General features: G+C 40.7%; 1 protein-coding gene across 1 annotated transcript in view; it reads right to left on the reverse strand.

Annotated features, from left to right (window-relative positions):
- Positions 1-1898: 1898 nt before the first annotated feature.
- The window catches only part of ror2 (receptor tyrosine kinase-like orphan receptor 2), a 49848-nt gene continuing 35866 nt past the window's right edge, over positions 1899-15880 (reverse strand). Inside the window, exons 6-9 of the mRNA XM_041970287.1 lie at positions 15523-15837; positions 7483-7737; positions 5284-5489; positions 1899-5045 (exon numbers count right to left, since the gene is read on the reverse strand). Coding sequence (XP_041826221.1) covers positions 3588-5045; positions 5284-5489; positions 7483-7737; positions 15523-15837 — 2234 coding nt within the window. The 3' untranslated portion in view covers positions 1899-3587. The remainder of the gene's footprint in view (positions 5046-5283; positions 5490-7482; positions 7738-15522; positions 15838-15880) is intronic.

Here is a 15880-nt window from a genome sequence, read left to right on the forward strand (position 1 = left end):
AGACCAGGGAAGTAGGTCCTAGAACTCCAGTCCTCACTAAGAGCAGGAAAGTAGATCCTAGAACTCCAGTCCTCACTAAGACCAGGAAAGTAGACCCTAGAACTCCAGTCCTCACTAAGACCAGGGAAGTAGGTCCTAGAACTCCAGTCCTCACTAAGAGCAGGAAAGTAGATCCTAGAACTCCAGTCCTCACTAAGAGCAGGAAAGTAGATCCTAGAACTCCAGTCCTCAGATCTTTACTGGCTTCCTGTCTGGCAAAGAACTGGCTTCAAAATCCTGATGTTAGTTTACAAAGACCTGAATGGTTTAGGACCAGAATCCATTCAGGACCTTCTGGTTGGTTATGAACTTTCTGTTCCCAGAGTCAGAACTAAACGTGGAGAGGCAGCGTTCACCTTTTATGCTCCTCACATGTGGAGCAAACACCCAGAAAACTGCAGGTCTGCTGACTCAGCAGTTTTACATCAGGATTAAAAATTTTCTGTTTGCTGCCTTTTATCAAAACAACTTAAATTCCAGACACTGGAATTTTATTTTGTGCTTTTTTATTATCTATTTTTTCCCTGTTTTTATTTAATTCTTCTAAAGTTAAATGCACTTGCTTCTTGCATAAGTACAGCTCTCCACTGACCCACCTGGCACGTCCTGGTCCATATGTGAAAATGTTGCTTGTGTACTTCAGAATGATGAACAAGCTTCAGCATTCAGCCGGCCACGATTACAGGATCAACTCATCCAGGCTGACCTTGTTCCCGCTTGTTCCCTTGTTCCCCCCTCTGGGGGGCGCTAAAGGTCTATGCAGACATGCCTACAACTACTTCCACAGTTTCTATCCATCTGCCATTAAAGAACTCAGTAGTGTGATAATTTCATCCTGTTGGATTGTGCAATGTAAGTTCATGTATTCTACTACCAATTTACTAATTCATTTTAAATTCTTTCAGTCAATTATCTTTTATTTACAACTTAAATTACAAAAACTATTAGGACACTGTGTAAAATGGAAATAACTAGGTTAACTGGCAACAGGTCAGTAACATGACTGGGTACAAAAGGAGCATTTCAGAAAAATGTTCCTCAGGACTTTGAAGATCCTCCATCTACAGTGTAGAATATCATCAGAAGATTGAGAGAATCAGGAGGAATCTCTGTGTGCATGGGACAAGGCTGGTGATCTTCTGCATTAAAAGCAGACATGATTCTCTACTGGAAACCACTGCATGGACTCAGGAAGACTTCCAGAAACCACTGTCTGTGAACACAGTTCACCCTGAAACCCACAAATGCAGGTTAAAGCTCCATCATGCAAAGAAGAAGCCAGATGTGAACAGGATCCAGAACCAGCTTCTTCCGTCTTCTCTGGACCAAAGCTCATTTAAAATGGTCTGAGGCAAAGTGGAAACCTGGATGAAGGTGCTGTTTTTCAGGAACTGTTCTACAATTATTAGACCCAGGTTGTTCCAAACTGGTGAATTTCTGTCCATCTTGGTCATGTCTCAGTTGCTAAATATGATTGTCTTGTGTGTGTGTGTGTGTGTGTGTGTGTGGTGGTGGTGGTGGAGTATTGAGAGTTCCAAATCAGTGCATTTTATTTACATTTTACTCAGTGTCCCATAATTTTTCTGAATTGGGGTTTAATTAAGGTGTTTTTCTCATCCTAGCCCTCAGTGTATTATGTAACCACATAGTTCTGTGGTCCATCATCAGTTCCACATTCCTCTTCGTTCTGTGTATAAATGAGTCTTTACATCTACGTCCAGGTTGCTTTCTGTATGACTGATGGTCCTTTTCTTTCAAGAAATAATTGATAAAATACATCGTAGTTGTTTTTCTCTTTGGAGGCTTACCTCCAAAATTACCACAATGAACAAAAATCAGATCCATCCAAATCCATCTCTATTGGGGGAAAAATGAGGATGTATGAGGTTTGTAAATCACTGAATTATCGTATTTGTCCCAATTTTTTTGGAAGTGGGGTTGAAGTCATTTATATTTTTTCAGTTTTGACTTGCAGATAATCTTTTTATTCCCACTTATTCCTGTTGTACTTTATTCTTTTGAACCAGTGAGAAGTAGCACAAAATTTTACAGCAAATAATTCATTCATCCATAGGTGGATATTTTATTGTTCTTTCTGTCTCTTCTGCAGATACTGCATTAATGTTGTGTTTTTCTCTACATATTATAGTTTGCAATGTTTCATATTTCATGTCGTGATGCTGCTGCTAACGTTTTATTTAACATTTCATTTTTGATAAAAGATTATAAAAAATGGAAAACAACAAAAATGTGCTTAGTAAAAACAAACAGTAAAAAAATAAAAAGACACTATCAACTCCAAGCTTAGCACTCTATAGGCAAATCATAACAAATGAAAGGGATTAAAGTATATACACATAAAAAAATCTGTACAACGTCATGACAGTGAATGTTCAAAGTTTCATCAGCAAGGGGGAAATGTTAGCGTAGTGCATGGGTAGCATATTACAGGAGCGAAAATACTGCATCTGCTTGGTTAGCATCTACTCTGTTAGCATTTACTCTGCTAGCATCTGCTTGGTTAGCATCTACTCTGTTAGCATTTACTCTGCTAGCATCTGCTTGGTTAGCATCTACTCTGTTAGCATTTACTCTGCTAGCATCTGCTTGGTTAGCATCTACTCTGTTAGCATTTACTCTGCTAGCATCTGCTTGGTTAGCATCTACTCTGTTAGCATTTACTCTGCTAGCATCTGCTTGGTTAGCATCTACTCTGTTAGCATTTACTCTGCTAGCATCTGCTTGGTTAGCATCTACTCTGTTAGCATTTACTCTGCTAGCATCTGCTTGGTTAGCATCTACTCTGTTAGCATCTACACTGTTAGCATTTACTGAACATGGAAAACTCAGCAGCTGGAACTCCTGAGTTTTCCAACTGCTGAGTTTTGCAAACTTAATTTCCCCGGATCAAAACTATTGTCATTTGCATGAAATTAAGGCTCTTGTCCTGACTGATAGAGTTAAGTTCCAAAACGCGTCTTAGTAAAATTACTAAGTTAGAAATTCACTGCTTATTTCAGAAATTCTAAAAGATTTATTTCCATTATACATCTGTTGTACAATCATCATTCTCTCGTTGCATTTTCTTTATAAATCAAAAAATAATAATCACCAAAACAACAATAAAATTACGATGAAAGGGTGAAACAAAGTAGTTTTTGTCCAACACTGCAGAACTCTGCTACTTAGGTAGCAGCTCCTCAGGCTTTGGTTCTGCATTCCAGCACGGTCCACATCAGCTGGTGTTTGGGGGTCCAGCTTTACAGCCGTCCTGACAATCATGGTAATGTAATGAGCACTTTCTTCTGTGAAGGCAACAACTGCAACTTTTTAAAGGAAAATAAAAAAAATTGTTTTGCACAGAAACAGTAAAAACAGCTGATATTTCATGGCCTATAAAAATAAGAGTGTTGAAAAAACATAGAGCTGCTTAACACACGAAGTGTTATTAAAAACATCAAAACATTCAAATAGTCTCATGTAAAGTTTGTCCCTTCATTTGATGCTGATTACTGATTTTTTCAGCTGTCCTTCACACAACACCTCCCTCACGAGTCTGATAAGTGGATCATCAGTTCATCAATTTGAGGAGCCTCAGTGTCACCAAGCAGTTCTGTTTCAGGAACTGGCAAAACCTGGTCTTGGTTGGGCTCGTCCTGAGGCGCCCCATCAGCCAAGCCTTCATCGTTGGTCCTGGAGTCCACATTCAGCAAAGCTGCTCGCTCAGTGGCCGAAGTGTTGGAGGGGGCAGTGGTGACGTAGCCTGTAGATGTGGATCCACTGCCACTGTGGTGAGAACCAGCTTTAGGAGCAATTTGTGGTGGTTGGTGCATCTGCTGGTGGGGCATTGCCATGGGTATTTGCATGGGGTAAAAGTTCTGCAGGTATGGGTATGCCGGCATGGGGTGGTACCCGTTGACAGGGATGTATAGCTGTGGTGAAACTATTGGTCGATGCAGTGGACCCTTCATTGACACGAACTGGGGTTGATGGAATGGTGAACTCTTTTTAGGGCTGGTGTAGCGTGATGCATTTGCTGTGTTCATGCTAATGTTGCTAACAGGGCTGGTGCTGAGAGAGCTGGTCTGGGTAGTATTGCTGGTACCACAGGTCTGGGCAGGGCTGGTATAGTTGGAGAGGCTGTCCCAGGAGCGCAGACGTGCATGGATATCCTTGAAGCGAGGCCTTCTTGCTGGGAATTCACTCCAGCACTCCAACATGAGGGTGTAGATCCAAGCTGGGCAGTCGTCTGGGCAAAGCAGTAACTGGTGGCTGCGTACCATCTCTATCACATCCTGGTTGGAGTAGCCACAATATGGCTGAAGACCATAGCTGAATGTCTCCCATAGCAACACCCCGTAAGACCAGATGTCCGAATCCGTGGAAAACTTGCCGTACATGATCGCTTCTGGGGACATCCAACGAATGGGGAAAGGACTTGTTCCCATAAGATTGTAGTAATCGGCAGAGTAGACATCTCTGAACAGGCCCAGATCCAGGATCTTAATACTGAGTTTGTCAAAGACCAGAATGTTCCGGGCAGCCAGGTCTTTATGGACAACTTGGTTGCTGGACAGGTACTCCATTCCAGCAGCAATCTGAGTGATAACATGGAGGAAATCTGCCTGCTCCAGGGTGGATTTGGTTGTTTTGTCATCATCAGAACTTCCAACATCTGAGTTAGGCGAACGCATCACTAGATACTCATGCAGGTCGCCGAGACTGGAGTAGGTGAATATCATCCTCATTGGCTGCTCTTTAGTGACCACACCGATCAAACTAACAATATTTTGGTGCTGCAGGTGAAAGCGGGTCATGGCTTCATGGCGAAACTCCTCACAAAGACTGCCGTCAGCTTTGTCCTTTAAAGTCTTGATGGCCACAACCTGAGTCTGCTCAGCTGGAGCGGTGCCGTACAGATGGCCCTTGTACACCATACCAAACCGGTCCTCGCCAAGCTCCTCCATGAATCGTACCGCCGTCATGTTGATCTCGCGGAGCTTGGCCTACAGACATAAAGAAATAAATACATGTCATCAAAGCGTATGAGCAGAAATAACTGGGCCCAGCCATAAGTTTTACATGTTCTGACTCACAAGATCTGTGTGGATGATACACATATTTGAAGCTGAGTGACACATTTGCTGGATTGAATTAAAATGAGGCGCTTCACTGGCGGATGTTGTGCTAACATCAGTCTTTTAACTGGCCACGCAGGGTGGTGTGTGTGTATATGTGTGTTACCTGGGGTTTTTGCTGACTGAGGAGGCCCAGCTCCATGTCCTGGCTGGGTGAGATGCTGAGCTGGCAGCGAGGTGGTGTGATACTTGAAGCCTTTTGTTTATTTCGACACATGCAAACCAGGAAAAAAAGGCAAGCAATGAGCAGTGGGATGGACACTGCAGGGATGAGGATGAAAAGGATCTCCTTCCTCGGGTTCTCTGGAGGTTCTGTTGACCACAAGATGTAGAGAAAATAGAAAGGTAAGTTCTGTGCACAGTGAGACAGATCTGTTCTACTACACTGCTAATCCTCTGATAAAGTTCTAGAATAGAATAGAATAGAATAGAATAGAAATACTTTATTAATCCCTTTGGAGAGTCCTCAGGGAAATTTGGGTAATAGAAGTAATAGTTCTGTATTACTGGAACATAAACTTCTTCGTCTTCTCTTCAGCAGGTTGGGGGTTTGATCCCCTGTCTGTCCATGTCCTGAAATGGCCTTGGGAAGACACTGTCCCTGATATGAGTCTGTGGTTCTGTGGACCATTTACCATTTTTAATCACACATCTAACATATCTTCAAGTCAAATTTCAAAGAGGGTTGACCTCTGTCTAGAACACTAATAAAAACAAAATCCCATCAAGCCACATCCTATTCTCAGTAGAAGATCACCAACATGTCAGAGGATGAAACAGAGACGTTTCACCATGTGATGAAAATATGAGCTAATAGTGAATCTGATGCAGCAACACATCTGGAAAAGTACCTGGTACAAACCAGAAACACCTGGAGGAGCATTGGACAACTAACCAGGTTACCTGGCAACAGGTCGGTAACATGACTGGTATAAAAGGAGCATTTCAGAGAGGCAGAGTCTCTCAGATGGAAAGATGGACAGAGCTTCACCAATCTGAGACAAACTGTGGAACAATTTCAGAAAAATGTTCCTCAGACTTTGAAGATCCACCATCTACAGTGTAGAATATCATCAGAAGATTGAGAGAATCAGGAGGAATCTCTGTGTGCATGGGACAAGGCTGGATGCTGGTGATTAAAAGCAGACATGATTCTCTACTGGAAACCACTGCATGGACTCAGGAAGACTTCCAGAAACCACTGTCTGTGAACACAGTTCACCCTGAAATCCACAAATGCAGGTTAAAGCTCCATCATGCAGAGAAGAAACCAGATGTGAAGAGGATCCAGAATTTCAGCAAGACGATGCTGAACCACATCCTGCATCCATCACAGCAGCATGGCTTCACAGGAGAAGAGTCCAGCTGCTGAACTGGCCTGCCTGCAGTCCAGACCTTTCACCAGTGCACAACATCTGGAGCATCATGGAAGCAGAAATCCAGCAACCAAGGTCCAGGACTGTAGAGCAGCTAGAATCCTGCATCAGACCAGAATGGGACAACATTCCTCTCCTAAAACTCCAGCAACTGGTCTCCACACTTCCCAGATGTTTCCAGACATGTTAGAAGAAGAGATGCTACACCATGCTGAACACCACCCTGGAACTACTTTTTACACCGTGCCGAACGTCACCCCGGAACTACTTTTTACACCGTGCTGAACGTCACCCTGGAACTACTTTTTACATCGTGCCAAACGTCACCCTGGAACTACTTTTTACACCGTGCTGAACGTCACCCTGGAACTACTTTTTACACCGTGCTGAACGTCACCCCGGAACTACTTTTTACACCGTGCCGAACGTCACCCTGGAACTACTTCTTACAGACATGTTGCTGCATCAGATTCACTATCAGCTCATATTTTCCATCACATGGTGAAATGTCTCAGTTTCGTCCTCTGACATGTTGCTGATCTTCTAATGGGAATAAAACGGGTTGTACTGGAAACACAAATTTCCCTGAGGAATTCCAAAGGGATTAATAAAGTATTTCTGATTCTGAAATATGAGTTGATGAGATTCTGATTTTATTTACGTTTTACAAAGCTTTCTAACCTAACTTGGAGTCGTATAAAGAACAAGACTAACGTGGTTCATAATGAATGGGAGTGTATTATTAAGGAGCCTTGAAATGAATCGGGTACAAACTGGACTAAATCAAACTGATCTCACTGTATTTTTTGTGTTGATGTATTTTCTTCATGTGTAACATTTAGCATTTTGTGTTAGGGTTAGGCTAGTCAGTGTTTCAGCCACTGTTTTAAGGAGCAGTTAGCAGTTATGACATGTTCAGGTATACTTACTGCAGGGAGAGATGTCACACAGGTCCATCCTGACCTGCGGGTCCAGAGTGAAGCACCAGGGCGCCTGCATCTGGCCTCCTGGGTTCCGGCAGAAGTTGTGACTTCCCCAGAGCTCGGGGTATTCCTGGGAGAGGTGGTGACTGTGAGGAAACTGAGCGCTCCATGGCTGGCAGAGGTGTCCGGATTTCGTAACGCTGACGGTTCCTCTGTAGTCCGCCCCACTTCCATTGTAGCAGCTGTGATCGGAGGGAGAATCTGAGGAGCAGGAAAGCAGAATCCTGATGGAACAAAGCTGAAATATGCATGCTGCTGACTCCAGACCTACACTACACACAGGGATGTCATGACTACATGTCATGACTCAAAACTCGGATTACCTCTATAAGAAGGGTCAAACGAGGCTCTACTTCCTGAGAAGGCTGGCATCTTTCAACATCTGTAGCACACTGATGAACATGTTCTACCAGTCAATGGTTGCCAGCGTGCTCTTTTATGCTGTGGTTTGTTGGGGGGGCTGTATCAGGAGAAAAAGCCTAAATCGGCTAAATAAGCTGATTAAAAAGGCCATGAGACCACAACATAGCATCATCTCATCAAGCTGGCATTCGGCATGTAGATGCTTTGTCACAGAGGTGAACAGAATCCACCAAAAACCGCTTTATCCGTCTTATTTATAAAGTTTCTGACAGTTTTTCAGCCTTTCATGTAGATGCAGCATGACCCATCTGACACATCACGTAACTTTGATGTTGCGCTGATTGGCCGCCATGGTGCTGACATGATCTTTATGGAAAGTGACACTGATAAAAATTTACGATTAATTAATTGTGGTGTTTAATATCAAGATTAATTGTGAAATTAGGTAATTGTGACATCCTCTGGTAATAATGACTGTATGCACCAGGGGCGCTGCTAGACGTGGGCTCTACTAGTGCACAGCCCCCCCATCCTGATCAGTTTTTTTTTTTATCATAAAGACCTGCGTTGTGTTCCATCTACTTCCTTTTGCTGCGCTGAGTGGTGCTGCTACCTGCTGCTTAAACTCAAACACCAAGTGATAAATGTTGAAGAAGCCTAGCTAGGCTTTATGGGAAAATGTCCTCAGACAATGTAAACATGAATTAACCTTTTTTTTTTTTTTTAGTCTTATAGTTTTTGCTTTGATATGTATATATGATTTTATTATTTGTGTTTAAAGGTACCGTCAATGGCAGATAACTACATTTTCATCATGCCTTCCTGTATGATGACAACAAAGTTATTATTATTATTATTATTGTTTTTTATTATTATTATTATTATTATTATTATTATTATTATTATTGTTTTTATTATTATTATTATTATTATCATTATTATTATTATTGTTTTTATTATTATTATTATTATTATTATTGTTGTTGTTGTTGTTGTTATTTCTTAAATATGAGTCATACAGTTTCTGAGACCATTACTTTATAGTAAATAAAACAGCTCAAACCCCTATTGTACACAACCTGATACTTGTCTTCTGCCCCCTAGTGGACACATTTTGTACTACAGTAGTTTTGAAATATCAGTAATAAACAGTGAATATACATAAATTGTTTTTGTAATGATCTTTTTAAGTTATGTTAAAGAGCCAAATAAAGCCTGCAGATTAAAAAAGTTCACTTTTCTTTCCATTTTGTCCTGGGTCAGGCATTAAAAAGTTAGGATCTGGGGTTGGCTGGAAGTTCATGTTTTCCGTTGTATGAGTGTAAGAGGGTGGGAGGGTTGACTGATGTTGCAGATGTTTGCTTTGTTTGTTTTGGTTTTTTGGCATTGCTACATCCCACAGTAGATTTCACCATTCCTTGTGTAAAAATGTAAGTTTATTTCTAACTTTAAATATTTTGACTGGGATTCTGGTGGTTCTGCTTTGATGCCACCTCCAGCACAGTGTGTGATGTGCATAGTAGGAGCAGGTGTGCATAATGCACGAGTCAGAGAATCAGAGCTCACTGGAGCTTTATTTTAATAAAACTGCTTTATTAGAATTTACTAATTAGTCTAAGATATCACTCTTTAGTCCCAGGTAGCTCTCCTCATCCCTGAGCCTGACTGATGGATGGCTCACTCCGGAGATGTTTCCGGGCACAGACCTCTGACACCGGAGCATGTGCCCGATGGTGTGAACAAATAATCAGGCTTCTTCCAAAGGGAGATCAAATAAATGTGAAATCATAGCGGTACAACAGGAGGCGGAGTCCTACAGACTGAGCTGGACTGTTGGAGCTGTGATACTGTCTGGGTGTTTTGTATGACCTCTGGAGCGTCTTGTGCTGACTTTTATCAGTAAGATGACATGTTAAAATAAAACAATGTCGACTTCCGGGTGAGCAATCAAGATGGCGCAACTCTAACTTCGTGGCTCCCCGACAACTGTTCAAAAATCTCCTTTCTCTATGTAACTTCATGATATACAATGCACTAAAGAGTCAGAAAAATGCCTAAAGCGAAATCAAAGAACGTTTTGCCATCTCGAGAACTGATATTGCCAGCTGAAGAAAAGAATGAGGAACGCGCGGCTAGCCTCTCAGACTCAGAGACATCGGTAGCGGCTAGCGAGACAGCTTGTGAGAGGACTAACCTACAAACCATTCTCCAGGAGTTAAGAGAATCACGCCGTGAAAACGGGGATGGCTTTCGTGAATTGAAGGACGAAATAAAAAACATAAATGGATGACTGAATGAAGCAGAAACCCGTATTATGGAAGTTGAAGACAGGACCCAGCGGATTGAAGAGGCGGCATTGGAGCTAAGTAAAGCACACGACAAGCTAGAAGCAAAAATGATTGAACTCGAGGGGAGATCAAGACGAAACAACATTCGACTTCATGGTATCGCGGAAGGCTCTGAGGACAACTCTACATCTGTCTTGGCCTTCATAGAAAATCTGCTCAGAGACAAATTGGATATTTCGGTCTCGGTCGACCTGAATATAGAAAGGGCACACCGCTCACTTGGATCCAGAGCCCCACCAGACGCTCCCCCACATTCAATAATAGTCAAGTTCACTACATTTAAGACCAAAGATGAAGTTTTGAGACTAGCTTGGCAGAAGAAAGGATTCATGCTAGATGGGAAGAGAGTAATAGTAGATCATGACTATTCCCCGGACGTGTTGAAGCGGCGACGTGAGTATACTGAAGCAAAGCGGGTTCTAAGACAAAAGAAAATTAAATTCCAGACGCCATACCCGGCGAAGCTGAAGGTGTTTTATGAAGACGGTACATGTGCTTACAACTCTGCAGCGGACGTGACAAAGGATATGGTGAGTCAAGGCTTCGCGGTCACCATTATCAAACCTTCCAAAACGTGGGCCGACAAGATCAAAAGTGCTATATGGCTCAAACCGGGAGAGATGGACAAGGGACGTTCAAACGACGAAACACGGGAGGGATATAAGCGGAAACTGGACGCCTACAGAAGGGAATAACTCGCTAGTCGACAAATGACAACAGGACAATGACTTTGACAAGATAAAGGCAGGAGGAAGGAGCAGATGGGACGAAAAAGTTCCGTTTTCTCTTTGTGATAACAAGTCGGGGACCACAAAAAGTATGCGGGAAATGGACCGCTACAACCAGGTATTGCCACTAGAGGGCCCTCCACAACCTTTGAGTTGTGGTGGCCTCCCCTCAAAGTCACTCACTAACTATAACATCACTACGGTCACTGGAAAGACCGCTGATAAGGAAGTCCCTTTTACGTGGACTAGTCTTAATTTGATGTACAAAGTTAAATTGTTCAGATTGTTAAAAGCTTTTATTTGTTCGAGTAGCCAAAGGGGGTCACTTACTATGTTTGCTTTAGGTGAAATGTACTCTGTAACTCATGATGTCTTCAGCACCAATAAGAATCACAACATATAATGTAAAAGGAATTCTTAACCCAATAAAGAGGGCTAAAATACTAGGAAAAATGAAAAAAGAAAAGGCAGAGGTAGTTTTTCTTCAGGAAACTCATCTCTCAGAGATAGAACATAGTAAATTGAAAAGACAGGGCTTTAATCAGGTATTTAGTGCATCACATACATCAGGACGTAAAAGGGGTGTGGCAACATTAATATCTAATAAGTTGGTCTTTGAGAAACTTTCAGAATACAAGGATAAAGATGGCAGATACAACATGGTGACTGGCAGACTTGAGGGACTTGAAGTTACATTTATCAATGTGTACGCACCTCCAGGTTCAAAGTGGTATTTCTATAAACATATTTTTGATATGATGATAACTAAAGCGCAAGGTATAGTAATTTGTGGTGGTGATTTTAATGTACAACTGAATCCGCCAGAAGATACTTCAAAACAACTCACATTTAATAATAATATTGGAAAAAAGATAAGAAAAATGTTGAGGGAGATGGGAATAAGTGATGTTTGGCGAGAGCTGAACCCCCGTCAAAGGGACTACACATTTTACTCTGCAGCCCATCGTTCTTATTCAAGAATTGATTATTTTTTTATGTATAATAAAGACGTAGGACGAGTGAAGAAATGTCATATTGGAGTGATGGACCTCTCAGACCATTGTCCACTTCACATAAAAATAGATGTTAATGAAATAAAATCACCTTTCCTCTGGAGGCTAAACTCAAGCATACTTAAGGGTAAAGTCAAAGAAGAACTGAAAGAAGATATTCAAACATACATGCAGGACAATGGCAATGGTGAAGTCTCTCCTATAATACTATGGGACGCTTGTAAAGCCGTCTTGAGAGGCAAAATAATTGCAAAATCGTCTCTTTTAAAAAAATCTAGACAGGATAAATTGAATAATTTGGAACATAGGCTGGCTGAACTGGAAAAAACATAAAAACAATGCAGACTCAGAAACTCTACAGAGAATAAAACAAACTAGAGATGAAATACATCAGGAACTCCAGACTTGTATACAGAAAAAAACTATTATTCTTAAAACAGAGTTACTACGAAACAGGACCCAGGTCAACAAAACTTTTAGCTTACAGACTGGCAAACCAACGGGCAGAAAGAATTATATACAAAATTAGAGAACCAACAACCAAAAAAGTTACTTATGAAGATAAAGAAATAATGAAAAGTTTTGAGAAATATTACCAAAAGTTATATGCGTTGAAAGAAGGAGAAGGAGCTGAACAAGCTAATGTACTATTAAATCAATTATCGTTACCGGTAATATCGAATGAACAAAATGAAACCCTGACAAAAAATATATCAGCTGAGGAACTAGAAAAAGCAGTCAAAAGGTTAAAACTTAACAAATCACCAGGAGCTGATGGATTTACTGCTGAATGGTATAAAACCTACTTAAAAGAACTTTCCCCTATTCTTTTAAGATCGTTTAACTGGGTTCTGAATGGGGGTCAGACCCCGCCCTCCTGGAAGGAAACAATAATTACTGTAATACCAAAGGAGGGGAAAGACAAACTAGACTGCTCAAATTATCGTCCAATCAGTTTACTAAATCAGGACTACAAGATTTTTACTTCTATATTAGCCAGAAGATTGGAACATATTCTCCCGGACATAATAAATTTAGACCAGACAGGATTCCTTAAGGAGAGGCGGACTAGGGACAACATTAGGCGAACACTACACGTTATCAATCATATTAAAAGGAATGGCAAACAAGCAGTAATATTAGGTTTAGATGCACAAAAGGCATTTGACACCGTAGATTGGTCCTTTTTATATAAAGTTCTATCCCACTTTAATTTTTCAAATAAATTTCTGAAGATAATTCAAGAACTATATAACAATCCCACCGGTAAAATTAGAATTAATATCGGGAATAATAAAAATAGAACAAGGTTGTAGGCAAGGATGTTCTATATCCCCACTATTATTTGCCATATTTATTGAACCTCTGGCACAATGGATTAGGCAAAATACTGACATACATGGCATTGAGGTAAATCATAAAGAACAAAAGTTAGCCTTATTTGCGGATGACGTTTTAATTTATTTAGCTAAACCCCAGGAATCCTTCCCAGAATTATATAAAACTTTAATAGAATATGGCAAATTCTCAGGTTATAAATTGAACTCACATAAATCGCAGGTGCTAACATTTAAATACTCACCTAATAATATTATCAAAGAAAACTTCAAAATAAATTGGGAAATGGAGTCACTAGTATACTTGTGAGTGATTATTCCTAAAGACATGAATAAAATAGTCTCTGCTAATTATGACCCTTTAATGGCCAGAATAAAGACTGACCTAGCCAGATGGAGCCTAGTGCCCTACTTGGGACTTATGCAAAGAATAGAAGCTATGAAAATGATAGTGTTACCAAAATTACTATATTTATTTCAGACAATACCAGCAGAACCTGCCAATACTATGTTTCAAGAAATTGACAAATTGTTATCTAGATTTATTTGGCAAGGGAAACGGCCAAGGATTAGATTTAAGACTTTACAGTTAACTAAAAATAAAGGGGGCCTCTCACTCCCTAACATGAGGAACTACTACAGGGCAGCACAGATAACTCCACTAGTGGAAATATGTAATCCATCCTATACAGCAAAATGGAAAGAAATTGAATATATGATGAACCGTATCCCAGTGCAAGCGGCAATTGGCAATATAGACCTAATAAAAAACTGCAAAGAACTTAATCCATTCTTGGAAACGGCACTGAAGACCTGGTCAAAACTAGTTAAAGAAAATAAAGAGTCCTGTATGTTGATTAGATGGATAGCATATGACCAAGATTTTGCTCCAAATAGAACTGACAATATTTTTAAGATATGGACAGAAAAGGGCTTGGTAAAATATAATGATTTCTATCATAAAGGCAGTCTGAGGAGTTTTCAAGAAATAAGACGGATTTATGGCATTGATAACAAAGACTTTTTTCGTTTCTTACAAATCCGACATTATTTAAATAAAACAAAAAAAGACGACCCAGACAGGCCATTCTCTGTTATCATAAACATCTTTCTCAAGTCATACCAGTCAAATTCGAACAATAAATTAGTATCAAAATTATACTACGAATTACAAAACATGGATGGTGAAGACACACTTTATATCAAGGGCAAATGGGAGAAGGAGGGTAACCTTAAGATTCATGTTGACGATTGGTCAAATATTCAAAGTAAATGTTGGAAATGTACATCTTCACTGACTTGGAGGGAATTTGCATGGAAGAATGTTGTGCGCTTTTTTAAAACGCCGGCCCAGAGGGGTTCGAATGCAGATAAATCGTGCTGGAGGTCTTGTGGGTCGAAACAGGCTGATCACTATCATGTCTTCTGGAGCTGTCCTAAATTGTCTTCCTATTGGGGCAAAATTAAGAAAACTCTCGATTGTGTTGTTGGGGCTAATATTCCTTTGAACTTTGAAACTATGTTCTTGGGTAAACAGCCGGAATGTGTGAAAGGGTTTTGCAAAATATATATGTTTAATATTATGCTAATTGCCAGCAAAAAAGCAATCACTCGGAAATGGATGAATGACAGGGTACCTACACTGGAGGACTGGATAAATGTGATTCAGGATATTTTTCAGATGGAAGAGCTTACATTTGCATTGAGATTGAAACAGGACAAATTTGAGGAAAGCTGGAAATTGTGGTTGAATTTTATGGACACTAGATCTAAAACCCATAAGGATAATGAAGTGACACCCATTGTTCCCCAGCTACTCTGTACTGTTGGTACATTCTGTTTAATGTATTTCTGTTTTTCTTTTCAATTTTCTTTTCTTTTATTTTCTTTTATCTTATTTTTTATTTTTTACAAAAAAAAAAAAAAAAGAGAATACAGGGTGATGGATGTTGGATGAGTACATGAAGATGTAATCTCTTTGGATTGATATGGCCAAAACGAAAAACAATTTGTGAAAACTTGTTTTGTATTTTATGAGTGAAGCATATATTTTCTTCATGTTGTTTCCTAATAAAAATTTGAATTATAAAAAAAAAAAAAATAAAACAATGTCCCTATACAGACTTTGTTGCTCTACCTCACTTGATGCAGAGTCCAGTCTTGTGTGTGATGCTTGCATGGCACAGCGTGGACTTACATGGGCCCAGTTTCTCTGGTGGGACTCCTATCCTGATACAGGAAGCAGCTTCGGCGGTGCCCGTCCGTGGCAGCAGGTGGCAGCTGGGCAGCTCCAGCTGCATGAGGATCATGGGGTTGGACCGGGCAATGGTGTACTCTGCATGGCAAATGTTGTTCTCCAGAGCCTCGCATTCATCTTGACAAAGCTGGCGGCGCCGAGGAAGCCGAGAACCCTCGTCACACAGAGGGAAGACGAAGTAGCAGAAGGATGGGATGGCAAACCTGGAGCACTGATCTGATAGGTGGGTGGAGGTGCCAATCATAGTGAAGGCCGCTGTCAGGAAGGGAGAAGAGGACATGTTTGGACTTTTTATGCT

This window comes from Melanotaenia boesemani, chromosome 19 (genome assembly GCF_017639745.1).
Source record: "Melanotaenia boesemani isolate fMelBoe1 chromosome 19, fMelBoe1.pri, whole genome shotgun sequence".
Lineage (NCBI taxonomy): Eukaryota > Metazoa > Chordata > Actinopteri > Atheriniformes > Melanotaeniidae > Melanotaenia > Melanotaenia boesemani.